The sequence below is a fragment of the Phasianus colchicus genome, chromosome 1 (assembly GCF_987193195.1).
Source record: "Phasianus colchicus chromosome 1, bPhaCol1.hap1.1, whole genome shotgun sequence".
Taxonomy (NCBI): domain Eukaryota; kingdom Metazoa; phylum Chordata; class Aves; order Galliformes; family Phasianidae; genus Phasianus; species Phasianus colchicus.
In genome coordinates, this window is record NC_143436.1 from 87194392 (window position 1) to 87215546 (window position 21155).

General features: G+C 36.4%; 1 protein-coding gene across 23 annotated transcripts in view; it reads right to left on the reverse strand.

The window, feature by feature from the left end:
- The window catches only part of ABI3BP (ABI family member 3 binding protein), a 158039-nt gene that overhangs the window by 92375 nt on the left and 44509 nt on the right, over positions 1–21155 (reverse strand). For all 23 annotated transcript variants that reach the window (XM_090151512.1, XM_090151472.1, XM_090151467.1 and 20 more), the window contains exons 2-3: positions 11391–11570; positions 1321–1389 (exon numbers count right to left, since the gene is read on the reverse strand). In XM_090151512.1, the coding sequence (XP_090007638.1) occupies positions 1321–1389; positions 11391–11570 (249 nt within the window). The remainder of the gene's footprint in view (positions 1–1320; positions 1390–11390; positions 11571–21155) is intronic.

A 21155-nucleotide genomic window follows, 5' to 3' on the forward strand; every position in this document is an offset into this window, starting at 1 on the left:
AATTGGTAGAGCACTTAAAATAAACAGGTATTGGACACACAGTCAAGCTGAAGAGGCAACATAAAGAGGAGTTTTATTAGGTCCTCCCTGAACTTACACAGAATATATTTCAGCCTTGGAAGATACTGGGATTTTTCACTTCCAGACTTGTAGATTCAGGGTAAATGAAAAAGAAATAACACATTTTTCTATTATTTTGTGGACAGGAAAGATTAATTTACAAAACATCATAACAGTTTTGTCTTATTGCAAGTTTTCTTTATGTCTCATTTTTGAGACTATGAAAACTTTAATGTTTATTTTTTGTATTATTAGTATAGACATAATTCAGATTATTAGAAGGTTCCTCTTTCAGTGTGACAGAAAAAAAGTGTTTTCTTGGCAGGATTCCTACTAACACAACAGGTGTGTCCACAGACAATTTATACTGTCGACAGCACTTTCCATCAAGAGTAAAATAAGACCAACAAAAATTCTGTTCTTTTGAATTGTAGGCAGATCTGAATTGGTGTCAGTATCTAGGACGTTTTTGTTTTTTAACCACATACTAAATTCAAAATACTTACATTTCGGGTGATACTTAGATTAAATTTTCTCTGAATGAAGAAGCACAACTATCCCTTCATGTGGAAAAACAACTTTATTCACATGATATTTAAAAGCTTTTAAATACTTTCAAAAGTAAGATTTTCCAACAAATCCAAAAAAGTTGGAAGAAATGATCTAGAGCAAATATTTTGGACCTGACCTTTATGGACTGCTACAAACCCAATCAGAACCTTAGTTCCTTAGTTACATGAAAGACAATGAATGAAAGGAAATTCATATATTCTTTGTATCATTTTTTCATACTTGAAATATCTAACTGATCTGTATTTCCTCAAAATATACATGTGACCATAAGTTCCCTAAAAGTTTAAGCCACTGAAACAGTGATTTCTTTTCATGCCTTTTGATCCTTAATATCTCTTCACTCAACAATGAAAATCTGATCTGTACTTTCAACCAATGCATGCAGGTGCATTTAAACTTCTTAACCAATTTTTTTTCTGTAATACTCCAATTTTCAATTCTCATTTGTAGAACTTTTTACAAGAACTGTCTTCAGGCATTGTACAACCTTCATGTTTTTAACACCACATTCATGACTAACTACTGTCTGGGAAGAACTGGTCTGCATTTCGCCTTTCACATATGGAGCTCATGCATCTCAGTAAGCTACCTACAGTTACAGATACATTTTCAGAGAAAGCTAGTAAAAATAGGATATTATCTTCCTCAAAACTACTTGAAGAAAGAGATTCAGTAGTGCTCAAATACCTGAACAAGATTTCTTGTTATTTGAAACACGTGCTGGTCTCACTGAAACCAAATACCGTGGCTCTGCATCTGTAAATGAATAAAGAATTAGTGTAGATTTAACATTTATTTGAGACTGGGATTAACCTATAATTTATTAAGAAAAAGTCTAATATTCAGTGAAGATTTGATATCCAACCTTAAGGGTCTTTAGGCACATTTTCTTCAAGGTTTACTCAAAAATCATTCGGAAATATTTAGCCACTAGGAAGAATAACACATCACGCATCTCTGCATAAAAGATTTTGCCTTTCTTTTTTACCAAGAATTAACAAATATGTGAACTTGGCAGGACATACATGTAACATTTCAAGCTGGATGTTATTTGGAAAGCAAAGGATAAGGAAAGATCAGATGAAAAGGAAAAACTTGAGAGCTCCTCAGGCAGTTCTCATCTGCACAGTGCTTTCAGCCTTCCCTACCTAAAAGCCAAACACATGAACAACCAAGATGAAACACACCAGTGGGATTTTGATGACCTACTGAATGGTGAAATTATATCCATAAAATATTCTTAAGATTATTCTATCAGAACGAAGAAATTCTGCTAGGATACTGCATCCTACTTCTTAAATATACTTGCACATTAAGTGAATACAATAACTTGTGGGGAAAGGTGGTTTTTCTACTGCTCCCATCACCTCAGTATAACCAGAGCCCCATAGTGGCTGCTGATGTTACCACAGGAGGAGGACTTTCTCAGCATCAGATCTTTCTGAGGATGATGGTTCAGATATTATCAAACAGCTTTTCTATTAGTGCTTAGCTACAAAAGAATCCCCTTCAAAATAGCCTCCATCATTAACTAGTAGCAAATTTTTCCAGTGATGTCAAAATAGTGTCAGCATTTTGTTGATGCATTATGCATCATATTTTGTTTTTAACTTTTTAGAACCATTTAACGGCATGTCTCCTACTATTAATAACTTCTTTTAAAATTTATATATTGTTTCTGATTGCACATGTTAATTTTCCTATTGTAAGCAGTTTATGAGTAAAGAGATGGCTTACTGCAAAAGAGCAAGCAAAATATGTCATCCATCTAGCACAGTATACTCTGTTAGACTAATATTAAATTATTCAAGATTTGCATGGCTGTTTGGTTGCAAGGAGCAACAATGGCTGACAAATTTCATGCAGTATTCACATCAGTCATAATCCTCTCTTATAAATATTTTACCAAAGGCTTATTGTGAGATGTAGCTGTTAAATGCTTGGAAAGTTTTGGATACTCTCAGTGAACATAAATTTATTAATAACATCTAAGATCAGGAAACTAAATTTGTACAAAACTGACTTTTGTACTGAAGGGCTGAGTTTGACTGAAAACTCAAGATAGTTACAGTAAAAATAATGTTGCATGTAAAAGGAGAGCAATAGTTAAATGATTTCCATATTACGCTCATATCAGAGAAAAGATATAAATCACATCATCCATACTTTTTGACATTTATATTTATTATAATTTTAAAACCTGTGCTTTGTTTCACAGGAAAAGAAACACTGCAAAATATTTTTTAAACCTTTACCTGAAAAAATCTGTCTCCATCTTAGCTCCAGATTAAGCTTATTTGCACCACTTCCCATAAAATGTTAGTCTGCTTTATTGCAAAAAAGTTACCAGAACAGATCACATCACATAGTCATAAAAGACACAAAACTCTGCCAAAGATAAGAATTTTCATATTTGGATTCAATCTTACCAGAATGACCTAAGTTTCCTTTAATGTACAGCAGAACTTCAGGCAGTCTAAATGATGCATGCATAGTCACTGGGCGTCAGTTGTGAAACTGTTTGGAAATCTTTTGGAAATACTTCATATGAAATGAAGTAAACCAACTTTTACACAAACTCTAACACATTAGAGAAACATCTGATCAGTTTGGATGACATGAAGACACATGGCAAAAACTAACTTGACTGATACTATGTGTATGTCTCTGGATACCCATGCTACATGTGTACTTTAATTACTGTTTTTTCAATGCGTTTTTTCAATTGTACCCCTAATATATACAACACAAGCAATGAAAGCAACTGCTCAGAACAGCATGGATGAAAGACTGTGTTTAAGAAAAAAACAACAGAAAGAGAGTAACCCTAAAGTACAATTATCCCTTCAAATAGAAACAAAACAAACAAACAAACAACAAAAAAAAAAACAACTACATATTTTAAATATTTATAGAGGCATACAATTCTGCTAGAATCTATACACTTACTTAGAAACTTAGTGTGATAAGACCTGAAGCTAGAAATAAGTGACACTTCAAACTATTCTTAAATATTATATGTTAGTTTATATTTTAAAATAAATTTTAAAAATTGTTTTAAAATAAAACAAAAACAATAAAACTTAAAGTAATATTTCCTCATGCTATGCATTCATGACTATTTGGGAGAACATTATAATTCTCACAAAGTGCTGAACAACATGACTATGAGGATTGGCCCAAAAGTAATATCTCTTATTTTATTACATTGGCCCACAACATCAGAGGTGGATGCTGGTGGTATGGCTGTAGAGGGTGAATCTTCCCACCAATATTCCCCCACATTTTGTTGCCATGTAACAGGTGGCAACAGAGGGGCAGGATGTCAAAATGGCATCTGACGTGGAAGTGAAAATGAAGCAGAGGTGTGTCACTGAATTCTTCCACACAGAAAAAATGGCACCCATCGACATTCATGACACTGAATGTTGATGGAGATCAAACACTGGATGTAAGCACGTTGAGGCAGTGGATAGTGTGTTTCAGCAGCAATGGTGACAGTGACATGAAGATAAGCCATGCTTTGGATGGCCATGTACAGCTTCCATATCCATGAAATGTAGAGTATCTTGGTCACCTCATCCATGTGAATTTATGGGTTTCGACCAGGGAACAGTATAGAGATGAATATTGGCTTTAATGCATTGGAAATGACGGTGGCAACCTTGAAATATTGCAAAGCTTTCACCATACATGTCCCAGGAATTCTCGCACAGGAACAGAAATAACACTGTATGCAAGTTTGCCAGGACCTACTGAACCAATACAAGGCTGAAGATGACAGGTTCCTGGATCACATCATTAGCAGTGAAGAGATGTGGTGTCATCACTGTGAGCTGGAATCAAAACAGCAGTCTACAAAGTGACAAGATGTGAATTCTCCACTGAAGAAAACGTTCAAGATGCAGCTCTCAGTGGGTATAGCGATGTGCACTGTATCTGGGGATTGGAAAAGGAAGATCTTTCCAGATTTCCTGAAAAGACTCAAATTTCCATATTCAGGCCAGAGAATAAGACAACCTTTTGCTTGCAACATCATAACACCAGGTGCCAGAACATTTTAAAGACCATGGAATACATTGCTAATCTTGACCAGACTGTCCAACCACAGTCCAGTCCAGATTTGGTGCCTTCTGAATTCCATCTGTTCAGACCAATGAAAGATTGGTGGTGTGGGCAACATATTCATAACAACAGCACTGTGATAGCAGCTGTGAAAGAGTGGGTTCACCTCCATTGGTGAGAACATTTATGAGCACATTGTGCTGGCTCTTGTTCATCGCTGGCAAAAAAAGCTAATGGTAGTGATCATGCTGAAAAATAGCGTTTTGTAGCTGAGAATTCCCTCTATCAAATAGTGTTATTGTGCTCTTTGTAGCTGTTGTAGTTTCCAAGCAAATAAATAGGAGGCATTACCTACATACGATATCTTTAGTTCTGACCACCATTTTGAAACCTCATAAATTACAAAACTCACTCTTCAAAATTTGTAAAGTTGTATATCCATTATACAGTAAATACATGTGTGGTCTTGTAAGAGTTCAAAATATTCTAAAAGTGATTAATCTTTACAGAACTACATGAACTTGAACAAGTTCAGTTTGAAATAGATTTACAAATTCAATACCAAAATCTTCCAGGTTCCTTGCACTTAATGCCTTCTTGATGAGCTGATATTAAATGATGAGATCTGTTTGTTAGAACCTGTTATGCGCCCATTATTAAGGTTGGAGTGACAAACACCATGGTTAACAGACTGTTTCAGCTGGCACGCAACTGTTTTTCTGTACAAACCCATTGAAACTGCAAATCGTAAATCCAAATAGTGACAGGCTTAAGTCTTAATAGGAAAATGACCAGTTGTGCCAGATGATTACTAATCAACAAATCCATGCTTAATTCTTAGTGTTACAGTTCTCCATTTTTAATTTTTTTTTTAATTTTTTGGTTTTGATAATTCATTTGGGTGGCTCCAATATGTCATCAGTATTGCTCTTTCAAGTTTAAATACTCACAGCTGAATAAAGCAGTGCCAGTTTGGAGCAAAACGCTACACTCAGACAGTCACGTACACTCAAAAAAATAACCTCTGAAGTAGGAGGGAATCCTGTTCACAGACTAGAAGCACCAGGATTTGTAAAACACTGGGAATTCTATCTATGGCATTCAAGACATACAGAACACACCTGCATATACATTCAATACATATTCTTAAATCTACGTCATTTCTTTTAAGCACCACAGCTATTACAGCTCAGTGAACCATCGCCAGGTAAACAAAATACTTCTCTGAACTATTCCAGTGACTCAGTATTTTTTTTCATTCAAACAGCCTGAAAGACACACATGCACACTACACCTACCATTATAGGTGTACTAAAATTTACTGCAGAAGAAACATTTCAAAGACTGCTAAGTTCACAGAATTAAATCAGTACTTTGGCAACATTATAAAAGAAAAAAGCAACTTTTTGACTAAGATTCTGAGATATTCATGATAAAAAAAAACTATTCAATAAACTTTATTACCCACCTGAACAGCCTGGAGAGACAACCAGCCTTGAGAAATATAATGATAATGCACGTCGCTAATCCAAACTAATGTAACAATTCTATACGCTGTGAACTATGCTTTCTAACCAGTGACAGGTCCTGAATTAATGCTTAAGTACTGATCTAGTACACATCCCTGAATTACACTTTTTAAAATGTGTTCAAGGAGATATTAGAACGGAAATTTCTTGCACAAATTATTACTTTTACTACAAAGCAGAACTGCCAACACATTCTCCTCATCACTACACAGTCTACTTCAAGTAGACTTGAAGGACTCAAGGAAAGAAAGTATGGTCCAACTAAACAAAGTATGGTCCAACTCTCATCTGTTTCTTTGAATGCATTGTGTTCAGATTTTAGCTAATTGCAATCCATTCTTACAAAATTTCCTTGTCTCCATACAATTTTTTGGTTTCCTCCAATGGTAACAATACATTCAGGAAGACTGACTTCATTATCTTCCTAACCAAGTTAGGTCAAACTAGTGCAAAAATCTCAAGGAAATATTCTTTGTGAGTTGTGAAGATTGAAGAGATTTAGATGAAAGTCTAAATAAAGCTCGGAGCATTTGGATGGGTCTTTTCACCTTGCGTATTAGTCTATCTGAATTTAAATTCTGATATCTTTTGACACGATCCATTTAGGTTCCTTGACCAACAATAATGTCACTTTACTATCATGTAAGCTTGTGAAGTATCATCAGCACCAAAGAAAACACATCTTGCACCCTGATAATTCTTCATACCAAATTTCAATGCTACCTCACCATTGTCATTTACACTTCAGGTTAATTCAAATTGAGCTGTCTAGCAATGCATAAAGCTGCTCAAGAGCTTATTGCCAGCATGAGCTCATTAAAAGCTCAGGAAATCCAGCAGAACTCATCTTTTTTACATGCTATCTGCAGGCAATTCCTGATTCATGAATGATATTACACAATTGCTGGCTCAATTATCAGTTTAGTGTAGTTTAATGGGATGAAGTTCAATGAGTCCAAGTGCCAGGTCCTGCATTTTGGCCACCACAACCCAGGAAATAATATAGTCTTGGGGCAGAATGATTGGAAGACTGTGCATAGGAAATGGATGTGGGGATGTTATAAAGATTAGAATGTTTAGCTCGGCTAAACATAAGCCAGCAGTGTGCCCACGTAGCTAACAAGACCAATGGCATCCTGGCTCATATCTGAAATATTACAGCCAGCAGGAGCAGGGATGTGATTGTCCCTCTTGAATAATGTGTTCAGATTCAGATCTTTCACTACAGGAAAGACATTGAGGCCATGGAGGCTATTCAGAGAAGGGCAGCGAGGCTGGTGAGGGTTCTGGAACACAGATCTTATGGGGAACGGCTGAGGGAACTGGGATTCTTCAGTCTGGAGAAGAGGCTCAGGGCAAATCTTATTGTCCTCTGCAACTCTTTGACAGGAAGTTGTGACAAGGTGGGAATCAGCCTCTTCTCCCATTTACCTAGTGATAGTACTGGAGGTAGGGGCCTCAAGTTGCACCAGAGGAGGTTCAGGTTGGATATTAGGAAAAACTTCTCTGAAAGAGTGGTCAGTTGTTGGAATGGGTTGCTCAGGGAAGTGATTGAGCTACTATCCCTCGAGGTGTTTAAGAAAGTCTGTAGATGTAGGGCTAAGGAATATGGTTAATGGGCAACATTGGTGGCAGGTGGATGGTTAGACTAGATGATCTTGGATGTCTTTTGCAACCTTAATGATTCTGTGATTCTATGCAAAAGGAAAGAAAAAACAAACAAGTAAACAAAAAAAACTATTTTAAGAGAAGAACCACTCCAGGGAGGAGCTGAATATTTTAGTAGGTGAACTGAAAGTGGATGTCACACTTTTTACAAAGCCATGTGATTCTCCTGGAAGTAAATCCTAAGAAAAATCATATTCTCATTTATTTACCTCAAAATATATAAACATACATCTGTGATTTCATAAAATCACAAAATTAAATCTTACTGACTTTGTGTTTAATGTTAACAGAATCACCAAGGTTGGAAAAGATCTCCAAGATTATCTGATTCAACATCCACCTACCACCAATATTTCCCCTTTAAACCATGCTCCTTGACGATTTTAATCCTATCAAATCAAGATTCACTTCTCTATAGACAGATTAAATCTATTCTCTCAGATCTAGTCATGTTATCATGAAATGATATTCTAAAGTAATATTCCTTATCCTGCTAGGGAAACATACCTTCTGGTTACCACCAAATGCCCTTGAATATCCAATTCTAATCTTTATTTTTCAGCAACTAAACCAATTTCAAGTTGTAGTCAGCTTCAGTCTCTAAAGCTATCAGGAAAGGTCTTCTCTTTCCATGAACTACTAGAAGTAGTGAGAAAAAACCTTCAATTGTGTTAGTCTTGGTCTAAACAGGCCACATCATCTTTTCACATTTGGAATTCACTCCTTCCATACTGTTCAGAAAGAACAGTAACCAACCACTTTTCAGTGCAACCTGTAAATTCCATCTGTTTTCTGTAAAAGTGGGATAAGCTGAAGCACGAGAGGACTGAGAGAGTTGCCGGACTGAATGTGAATACCTTTCTATAAGCCTATCTCGTTTTGCTGTGGGGAAAAATTTTTGGAACATATCCTTTGCAAAGTGCACAGTGCCACATAGATGACTAGAATATCTAAAACATAGAACAGAAAATATCTGTGGGGTGAAATTTAAAAAAAGAAACAAACACCAACAACCAAACAAAATAAACAACAATAACAAAAATCCTTGTTTTAATATGAAGATAGAATACCAGGCCAATTTCATCACTTGAGATGTGCCAGAAGCACAAGAAGTCACCAAAGATTTTTCAACAATATCGCCTAGGAGTTCTTGTATCTTTGGAAAGAGTCTTGAGAATATTAATATTGCCCCTCTACAATATCTTGGTTTTTCCAGCATCCATATAAAGCAGTGTCTGATCTCTGAGCGACAGAATTAAACCTATCCACAGTTCCTAAAACTAAGAACCATCCTGGAGTGAATTCAGCGCCCAGTCCCTGAAATTGTGGAAGGTACCAGTCACCAATGTCTTTTCTTTAACTCTGCTGCATGTCAGCCTAAAACAGAGCCAAAAGCACAACAAGCATTTCTTCTTTTAGCTTAAGTTCTATATTCATACAGTAGCATAGCCAATGCTGCTGTTTAATGTTGTGTTTAGGATTAATGCAATGGCAAATATGTTGTGTTCTCTGCTTCCAAATTCCCATGAACAAATATACTAAGCACGTAAGGTAACACAAACTTGTAACTAAAAGCAATATTTTCAACAAATGTACTGTTAATTGCTTTAAACAAATGTTTGCAACTTAAAATATATACCTATTACTGTTAGCATCTTTTATTCCTTCTTTCCTATCAAAGATGACATTTTCTTCAAGTTGGAAATGCTAGTCCTTATAGCAGTACTAACAGATTGCATTTTTAGCTATTAGACATTTAGAACTTAAAATCAGGTTTACTGTAACTAGAAAACTTACTGACAACTTTTATTAGCATGAGTGAATTACATTTTTGATGTTAATCTCCTTTAAAATAATTAAGACAGTATTATTCATCACTTGTGCCTTTCTCTTAAATTGTGCTGGATTGTCCAGATACACTAAAGAAAATGTTTTAGTTTCAATAGAGGGAGGTACATATAATGGTGTTTCTCATCTTCAAGATTTTTCATTAATTGAAGATTTTGATTGCTTAACTGTAATCTTTAATGAATATGCATGCAGCTAGCCACTCCGTTGGACTGTAGAACCAAATAAAGGTATCTACAGTTCCTGTCACTAGATATTAGTATGAAAGTTACCAAGAACCAATATGTTCCAGGTGACATTCAGCTTTATGTTTTCATATGGTTTCACAAATCATTAGGTAATAACACTGGTATTAAATGGAGGGAAGTGCAAATTATCTACATGTGACTACATTCAGGGCTTTTTCCTCTTTCCATGGATCTCAAAGTACGTAAAAAATAGTAACTTCCACTATTCCTGCAAGACAGCTGTGCAGATATTATTCATGCCCACCTCTACAGAAAAGCCAGTACATCATTTTTACTGAGCTGTTTTGAAAGTTGCATGGCATAGATTAGATTCATACAGCTTAAGTGATGTTTACGAACTCAAACACTGTATTGATGATAAAAGCACAAAGAGATCACAGAAATATCAACTCATGAAAAGGAAGAAGTCAACCTTTTCCAGAGAAATCTAATGAAGGTTCTTAGTAATTATTTTATGTCTAACATCTTATTTATCTCCTTTCATATCTTATAATTCTCAGCCTGGAGCACACATCCAGAATTACCTTGATTTACCACATTAAAAACAATGCAACTGTTACTTCCATGATTATGCATGTTTTCTCTACTCTCTTTTACACAAAGGTCACTGACATTGCAATGATAAGGGTAATACAAGATTCATTCCAGGCTAGGAATAGGAAAATTCCCAGACATTGGACAGATTTTTTATAATGTAAAATTCTAATAAATCAATGTTTTATAATTTATAAGAAAATTATAACTGATCCAGTTCTCCTGGATTGCTATTCTATCAATACTGACAATCCAGGGTTAAAAAGACATCCTAATTTACGCTTTCTTTCCTATTCCAATCAACAAGATACAAGATTTCCAATGCATTTTAATCTCTGCCATACAACAACTCAGAGAATTCTATTTGTAACTTCTGACACAGAATGTACAGGTTATTCTGCAACATGTGCAACTAGAACATGCCCCTACAAGAAAACGCATCATATTGTTATAAACATTTCCAGTAAAGTGAATCAACCACACAATACTTAGAATTGTTTTATTTCTGCTTCTTTGCTATGATAAAAACATAAACATCTCCCATATACATAACTGTAGATTTAGGCAAATCGTCTCATATCATCTGTAATGCAGTCAATAGAGTACATTCTTTTAGGATTAAAAATTCCCACAAGTGAATATCCTCAAATATAAGTAACAAGCTCTTTCAAACAACAGGAACTTATTTTTTCTCCTTAAAGGAACACTGTGATCTGAAATTTTTCCCAAGTTAACTTTAAACACACAAAAAAAGCCAAAGCAATATCCCAGTAAAAACACAAATTAAGAAACCCAAAGAATCATAATTTCATTGGTCTATTTCCACACCATGACAACAGTAGCATGGAAAGGAATAATACTTTACCAAGTTCATTTATGTAAGTGCTTCCATCCGAAGGTAAAGGAATGTACTGATTAGAGAAGAAGCTGCTTCCATAACCCAGGACAAAACCTTCAAGTTTGGTGTTTTGGCTTGGTCGAAGATACCTCATGCAAACAGTGTCATCTGTTGCATTGATCTGAACTTTCAGACTCTGTCTTTTCACTACAGAAAGAGAAAAAAATAAGGGAAGAACAAAATGTATTATCTTGTAATTATGTATTTAGTAACAGAATATGACATTATAGCAACATAAGACCATTCCATTTGTTAGATGCAAACAAACAGCTGTTTGAAGGTAGATTCTCATGGCAACTGAGCGTATTTCAGAAAGCAAGCTGTTACATATAACTGTGGTTTCTAACATGTCTACTTTTTTCCCTTCATCAGTTTAGTAATATCATTAGCAGCTTCTTCTACAATTGTAGAAGAGTACATGAAGTAATCAGAAAAAATGTAAACATCTTTTCCTTTAAATATAGGAGTTATAGCAATAATTTAGGAACTAGAGATAACAAAATGGCAAGTCAGGAGATCATTCTCTTTTTGTTAGCAAAAAGAAAAAAATAATAATAAATTGTAAGGATGTTATAGCAGTAAGACATATTGCAAAATTAAAGGATGAGTGGTAACTACATCTGAATAAAAATGCTACAGCAGTTAGTTATTTATTTTCAGTTGTGTTCAGAAGGAAATGTAATTTTCTAGATGGAATTAAACTAGAACACCTAAACTAACACATACACATTACTCAGAATTTCCAAGAAACATTTTAAAACACTGACTGTTTGGAATGTTTATAAAATTTTCATAAAGTTATTTTACTTCAGAAGCTAAAACCTAAAGAAAAACAATGAGAGATGTATGATTTGTCATTACACAACAGGGTACAGCAATAACTTCTTTCTCTCTCCTGACATACCCCTCCTGCTTTCTCCTTTCCATATATAAATGCAGACTGATATTCAAAATTTCTTCAGACAAGTACATACTGGTTCTCAGCAATCACTCCACTACCCTTCCACTGGAGAAAGTACAATGACTGGAGTTACTGAGAGGCCACAGTCCACATTTTCTGAAAATGATCCTGCAGTTGTCTGCAAGTTGGCTGAAAAGACCTAGACCAAACTCTTCATGCCCCTTTCCTTTATACAAAGGATACAAGCAAAATTGATGGGAAACATTTTCCTCCAATTAAACCCTTTATCTGAAGAGTGATCAACTAAACACACTCAGGAAAAAAAAAAGTCAGGAAGCCATCCCAATTCTCCAAAGGCAACTTTGCCATATCCCAGGAAATGACAGTAGTTTGAGACACCTCAACTCTGCCATTATCAGTGGTAAGGCACCATCCTGGGGAAAAGGGTGGTGGTTCCTTCCTCATTTGGGAAACAAATTCTCTTATCATCATACTGCAATTATATAAAAATATTATCTGCAATTTTATTATAAAAAATATTATCAGCATGCTCTCAGACATAAGATCCTGTGTGGAGCCAGGAGTTGGACTTGGGGGTCTCTTCCAACTGAGGATAATTTACAAAACCATTGTATATTTAAAATGAAAATAAGACAGTTAATTTTTTAAAAAGTCTTTTTTTTTTTTTATGGCTGATTAAAATTTTTAATGCAGAAGTCTATTTATCTCATTTTTGAATCAAATGCTATAAGCCTTCCTTCCTTTTTAGGAAAAGGAGGCTCACAAAAAGGAAAACACAAATGTTTAACAAAGGCTATCCTTTCATATATGCTTCCCTCTCTGCAGTAAGATACTATAAAATGGAATTTAGATGAATACTTAATTTTAATAAATGTAATTTGCTATCAATCAGAGGCAATAATCCTAAACTTTGATGCTATGTAGCATGCTTTACTAAGTATCACGATGTATATTAGATGACTTGGAAGTCTGTTGATGTTCCTTCCTGGTTTCTACTGTTTGGAACCTTGTTAGTGTCCGAAGTTGCATGTCCCCAGTAGCTTCATATGGTGATCACGGAATCATAGAATCACCAAGTTTGAAAAGACATACAAGATCATCCAGTCCAACTGTCCGCCTACCACCAATAGTTCTCATTCACCATGTTCCTCAACACAATGTCTAAATGTTCCTTAAACACCTCCAGGGTTGGTGACTCCACCAAATCCCTGGGGCGTCCATTCCAGCACCTGACCACTCTTTCAGAGAAGGAGTATTTCCTAACATGAATTACAATCTGAATTTCTTGTGGTGCAACTTGAGGCCATTTTTTCTAGTCCTATCGGTAGTTGTATGAGAAAAGAGGCCAACACCAGCTCACTATAACCTCCCTTCTGGTAGTCATAGAGAGCAATAACGTCTCCCCTGAGCCTCCTCCCTTCCAGACTAAACAATTCCAGCTTTCTCAGCTGCTCCTCATAAGACTTGAGCTCGAGACTCCTCACCAGCTTAGTTGTCCTTCTTTGGACATACTGCAGGACCTCAATACCTTTTCTTGTAGTGAGGGGCCCAAAACTGAACACAGTACTCAAGGTGTGGCCTCAACAGAGCTGAGTACAGAGTAATTATCCCTTCCTTGCTCTTAGCTGGTTGCACTACTTCTGATACAAGCCAAGATGCCATTGGTCTTTTTTAGCCACATGGACACACTGCTTGTTCATGTTCAGCTGAGGGTGAACAAACACTTCCATTTCTTCGACACAGTCTTCCAGCCTCTCTGTCCCAAGCCTGGGATTCTGTGGCCAAAGTACAGGACCCAGCATTTGGTCTTGTTGAACTTCATCCCACTGGCCTCAGCCTAGTTATCCAGCCTGAATAGATCCCTCTGACGGGCCTTCCTACCCCCAGGCAGATCAACACTTTCTCCCAACTTCGTGTTATCTGCAAACTTACTGAGAGTGCACTCAATCACCTCATCCAGGTCATCAGTAGAGATACTGAACAGGACAGGCCCCAATACCAATTGCTGGGGAACACCACTCATGACTGTTTGCCAGCTGGATATAACACCACTACTCTCTGGGCCCAGCCAGCCAGCCAGTTCTTTACCCAGAAAAGAGTGTACCTGTCCAAGCCACAGGCTTCTCCAAGAGAATTCCATGGGAGACAGTGTCAAAGGCTTTGATGAAATCTAGGTAGATTCTGTCAATTGAGTCAGAGTTGACAATATTTAGGGAAAATCTTTCTTCCTGTCTCCTTGGTGATGGTGATTTAGTTATAATCTCAACTCCATATTATCCTCAATATATGCCCTAATGGCTATCTTCTGTTCCTTCTGTAAGCTTCTGATTACTACTTTATTCCCCTTGCTGAGAGAGATGTCTACAGGGTCACTTTTCTCCTATTTTCTTCCCTTGCTCTCAGATCCAAAGGACAAGGCAAATAAATGGCCTTCTTCACTGTTCTTTAGCTGTGTCTATTTGAAGGAAAATAGCTGTGCTAAATCAGTAACAGAAGTACCACACTTCAGATGACTATATTGAATTCCCTTCAACAAACTCTGGTAGCTACCAGAGGCTGACTAGTTCTTGGATGTGCACAGATGGAAGTGGTGCAACCAGGGCCAATGCTGACAAGTTTTGCTATCAGATGTCAAAACAATACAGACAGGACTACAAACTGAAAATTTCAGAGGAAATCCATGGTAATCTGTATGTTACCATACAAACAACTTCTACATGATGTTTTTCTCTTTTCTTCCTCTTCCTCCTTATTGATGCATAGTATAAAGTTACTTTACAGATCAAAATAAACAAGAAGGAAAAGCAAGAAATCCCATTGTTTGAAGCAATTTCTTGTATCCCATCTTACTGATCTTGAATCCTATTTTACAGAATCATTTAACATCCCAAGTTGGAAGGGATCTTGAAAATCCTAATTTTTTTGCTACCAGAATATCAGTCAACTCATATTAAATGATCCAAAGAGTGACCTAAGTGACCTACTTAGTCATTGGATTGAACCAGGAAACCTGACAAGAAGCAGACCAGCCCTCACGTTGGCTGACAGCTTAGTCCTCTTGTATCTTTCCAGAAGATCTTACACTGTTCCAACTCTTCACTTTTGTGCCCACCTGTGTGCAATCTACTTAGAATCATGCTCTAAGAATACAAACACAGCAGACCACAAAGAAACCTTTTGTGAGGAATGCCCATTTAGTCATTTGTGATCCATGAATAGCTGAGAGAGATGCACAGAGAGGCCTACGTAGCCAGCAGAGAGCACAGAAGCAGCACAGTCATAATTGACTTGACAGCAACCAGCTAGGTGAATGGGGATTACTCTTGAGAGCACATTAGCAGAACAGGTTTCATTTGTGCTGATCTTAAGGTACTTTAAACAAGTAACAGAAGTATTCTTGTTTTGAGAAATATCTCCATTTTGGCCGCCACTCAGGTAAACAATCATGCTGTGGTACGAATGAATTTGATTTTGAGAAAATACCCTTGATACATCCTGATATTAGAATGCTTTCCTCCCTTCCCCTCCCTGGTGAAAAAGTAGAATGATAAACCAGATTCTCTCAAATTCCAGCACAAAAAGATTTTAAAAACACCTTGCAAACAGAAAAGAACACTTTCAGGCACAGAGCAAAGCAAGGTTGAATTTTTCTAACATATTTTGTTGTGTCCATTTTTGGCATGCATTATTGAAACTCTGGTGCTTAGTATTTGAATCTCTGGAGTAATTCAGCTTCAGGCCATCACTAAATGGAAGATTCTGAGATCCACAGCTACATCTGAAAAACAGTCTTTCGCTTGTGGCTCACCAACAAAAATTTAGTACTGATCTGCAATTATTCTTTTCAACAAAATTCTATTGGTGGCCAAAAGCAGTATGACAAGCAGCAAACAGCATAACTGAAGTAAAAGCACAACATTAACTACATCAAACCTTAAACACCTTTCATTGTTAGAGAGAACTCTAGGTGAAAGGATGCTTCACCTAAAAGAGGGGTGACTTTTGAGACAGCCCAGTGAAAACTGCTATATCATAAGGAAACCAACCACTGGTTACTCTTTGAAAGGAAGAAAATAGCTACAAATTGTTGGAAGAATCCAGCTGGGAGTACCAACAGTTTGGGTAGATGGGGGAAAAAGATGAAAGCAGTCATGAATAGGCAACAGGAGCCTATTTAATGCCTTTAAAATGGAAGAGCAGCTAATGAAGATAATATATAAAATATTTAGCTGGACATTATTTGGATTTAGATTTAATGCTAATTAATAAGAAGGATCATCTTTTTCTCATATCTTTAATTAATAATGGAGTAACAGGGAAGGGGGGAGAATTCAGAAGTGCTGGTACCACATCCTACTCTTAGCAGATGGTTCTAACTTACAGCTCATATTTAGCTACAGGAAAAACAGAGAGCTCTAATTTTCAATTTCTACTTTCACAGCAAATGTCCAGTCAAAGCCCTCTGGATATTGTAGCATCCCACGAAGACATCTCAGTTGCAAAGCAGTTTGTAAAGGTAAAATAGTAATGGGTAATTATTAGAAACAGATTTTAGTAATTCCATTGCTGTTTAAAAGCTGGTGAGAAGGAGACGAACACAGAACTGCATCGCTGCACTAGTAGCATTAAAATGGTATTTGTTTAGTAATTCAGTGTTGGGGACAATAGTTTTTCCAACATATAAAAGCAAGTAAAACTATCTAGGAGTTTTTTTCCCCGCTCAAAAATTTGGTTTCAGCAACACAGAACTGAATACATCAGAATCATGTGTCCCATGAATGCATTGCATTTTTACAGTACTGTTGGTAACAATAGCAGTGCAGTTAGCACAAAGCTAGCTAGTTTGATTTTCATCTGTTTCAAGAAATGTGAGAGAAATTGGGTGATGAGGTGACTGGAATTTGAATTAACTGTCTCTTTTCTGTTTCTATCCCAAACAGAAAATTGTACGTTGGCCACATCGAATAAACTGCCTTCAGCTGAAGAGCATCCTATTTCTCTCTCCAGCTTAAGAAGATACATTGACAGCTGGCTGAAACTTCATTGATTAAATAACTTAATTAATTAAATAACTAACACATTCAGAAGTAAACCTGATGTGCCTATACAACAACAAGCTTGAACAATGAAATAGAAATGGAAATAGTAACTATTCTGTATTTTGAAATAAATTTATCTGGCACCATATATTTTGAGCTATCTATTCACCTGCTTCACTAGCAAAACCAGTGGTGGGACAAGACATTATACTTGCACTTATTCTGTGATTCTAGAGGTGAACTGAATGTGTATGTGGCCTCTTGTGAACATATGCAATCTTGTTTTTCATTTTTATCTGCAGAGCTAAAAGCCGTGAACTCTGCCCTACAAAAGGGTGAATACAGCTGTACTGTATTACAGCAAATTTGGCTTAATCATCAGAATTCCTTTTGCCTTACATTGAAGCTGTTTATTTTTCTCTATTTCAAAGATTTTAGAGGGCATGAATGAAAGACCTAGCGCTGCCTCCCTAAGTGCTAGATAAATGAAGCATGCCATAAGAAAATATATTAGCACCATCTATTTGCGAGAACCACCTCACTTATTACTTCCAAATTATTCACAGCAGTGCTTTCATTTTCCATATCTGGTGCCATATGTACCACCAACCAAGATCGTAATGATAATCTAACAGCGTGCAGCTTTTATTTTTGCTATTTTTTTTTTTGTTTGTTTTTTCTTTGGCTCCCAAACATGGAGAAATATTGGTTGTTTGGCTCAAAATCAAACATAGCTTAAAAAGGGAAAAGTTTAAAAATAGATCTGTTTCTTTGCAGTAGAATTAACAAGAGGCACTCCTAAGCTACAATCACAAAATGCTGTAATAACTTAGGATGGAAAGTTCTTCAGCACCCCCTGCTCAAAGCAGACCTAATCAGATCAGATTGCCCAAGGCTATATCCAGCTGAGTCTTGAAGACCTCTAAGGACATAGTTTCCAAAATGTTTCGGGCATCCTGCTCTAGTATTTACCATTCTTACAGCAAGAATAGTAATAATAAATAAATCCTAATGTTTAGGTGGGATTTCCCATGTTCCAGCTTGTGCCCATTGCCTCCTGTCATACTGCTGTGCAAAACCGTCTTGGTTTTCTTTACATCCTCTAGCCAAGTAACTGTAGACAACATTAAATCATCTTTCCTCTCATAGATTATATACAACATCATTGCTTCCAGAGACAAAATCCAAATTAACGATGAAAATGGGTGCCATATGGACCCTTAAAAAGAGTAAGAAATAATTTCTTATTAAAAGTGGACAAGTTAAAAGCATTGTACATGGTTTTGTCTTTGCAAATTAAGTTCCCCAATGAAATGATGTTATTATATCAACACTGTACACTGGCTTAGCAGTGCTTCAGAAAAAAAATGCAGTCAACACTCAGTACTTTAACTTTTCAAAACACACTTACGCAAATTTATTTGCAAAAGCAACCCAGCTCATGTGCTTTCAACTTTGGCATGTAAGATCTCTCTGCTCAGGCAGATAAAAAAAAAAAAATCTGCTCAGGCAGATGAACAAAAGCAATGCTATTCTTACCTATAAAGCTACATTTATTACACAAAGATCTACTGGGACATTTTGAGAGATGAGTCATGAAGAAGTTTCAACATTACAATTCTTGTTGAAGTCCTAACACTCTGTGTCAGTTTCTCCAGTCCCCAGTCAATTGGCTCAGTTCATTTCAGTGACATTCAAGGAATAAATTGTGGAGCAGTTCTCACTTCCTTTTGAAATGCTACTTTTTTTGCTCACAGTTTAATACAGAAATGACAGATATTTTCTATTTTAACTATGGTACTTAAAAGGTAGGATAAATAAATCTTGTTATTTTGTCTTATTATTATGGCTTATTTATTTATTGGTAACTAAAAACTAGCGATCAATTCAGGTTGTTAAGTTGTGAAGGTGCAATAATTTAAAAATAGGGAGAATGCAATACAAAGCAAAACAAAACAAAAACCAACAATAAACAACAGCAACAAAAAGATTTCACTGAAGAAGATTCCAGACAAATTCTGTCTAACTAGCACCTGATATCTGGCAAATGGGGAGCTAAGAAGTTTCTGAAAAGGTAAGTGCTAAAAAGGAAGCCAACTTTGATCACTCGATAGAAAATACAGAATTGTAATTAAGTAACTAGGAAACGTAGTAGAATAATAGGCTGTAGCAAGATAACTTCAAATAAAAAAATATATATATTATTCTAATATCACACTCCATTCTGCATTCTTTAGCTTCTCTGGTTGCTGAAACAATTTTTTTCAGCTAGTACAACCACAGTACAAATGGTTGGTCCTCCTACTTGTTCTCAGAAACTGCATTTAACAAGGAAGAAAGCATTCAAATTGGTTTTGAATATCTCCAGAGGAGAATCCACAAGCTCTCTTGGCAGCCTCTTCCAGAGCTTTATCACCCATACAGTAAAGAAGTTCTTCCTTATGTTGCATGGAACTTCCTTATGTTCCAATTTCTGATCATTGCCCCCCTTGTTCTGTCACTGGGCACTCCTGATCAGAGCCAGGCCCCATTCACTTGACTCCCACCTACTACATCTACTCCCTAGATGCGTCCAGATTTAAATCATAAAAGTGATTAAAAGCTGCAGACTTGTCAAGGAATGTGAACTTATGTTCAGAGGGGGATACAGAGACCTAGAGTGGCACTTTCTGCTCCAGAATAAATGATGTTTCTTGGGGGCAGTAACCCATTAGCTGCCTCAGACCTCCATCAGAAGAGATGTAGTGTGAGGACCTAGTGTCAGCTCCAACCTTTTCAGTGCCCTTTCTCATGTCAAATTACTGCAAGTTCTTCCTTCAGTTAGAATACGTATTTAGTTGTGATAACGTTAATCTAAAACATGCTCTTTTTAACAGATGTAGTAGATATTTCTCGGAGAAACACAAGGAAATCTGGCAAATTTGTCCTCTCAAAGCCTAGTTCTTCTACTCTTTGTCTCATGTAAGCATTCATATTGCAAACCTATACTTCTTACAACTTACCTTGCCAGTTCCTCTCCAGCACTCACTAGAGTGCAAAGCTGAGTTAAATCACTGTAGGTCACTATAACTTTAGGACCAGTGAGAACAGGGCAGAAATAAAGGCAAGACTGTCAGCAATTTGGAGGTTAAATTTTTATAAATGTCATTTCTATAATCTGTTTTTGGGTCAATCATGCAGTTCTTCAAATTTCCATTTCCATTATTTCACTGTCTCCTTACACATTTTAGTTTAAAGGCTCCTTACATATTTTAGTTTAAAATTAATTTAAAGGTTCCTTACACATTTTAGTTTAAAATCAATTTTTATTGGACTAAGAACAGTAACTATCCTTGTTTTTGAGGTATAAAGCTGAAAAAAAATCCAGATTTAAATTTGGGATCCCATGCCAGTTGTCCAGCCCAAGTGCTTTCACCCTGCAGCCCATTTCCCCTTATTTGTGAAAATCACATTGTAAACAAAACTGAAAAAAAAAAGCACAAACACTTGTTTGAGAATGACCAAGTGTGCAGCTCTGGTGGAAACAGGAATAATCTGAAAAATTCCTTAGACAGAGGCCTGACAACCTGTCTCTGACTTGTATGATACTGCTCAAGCCTGGGCTAGTATTAAATGTTGGTGGCCCTGCCTGTGGCAGGGGGGTGGGAGATTCATGATCCTTGAGGTTCTTTCCAACCCGGGCCATTCTGTGCAATTCTGTAATTTTTCTGTTAAAACTTAGGAAATTCCACTCATTTAATTTCTCAGTCTGTAAACTTATTTCTGCTTGAA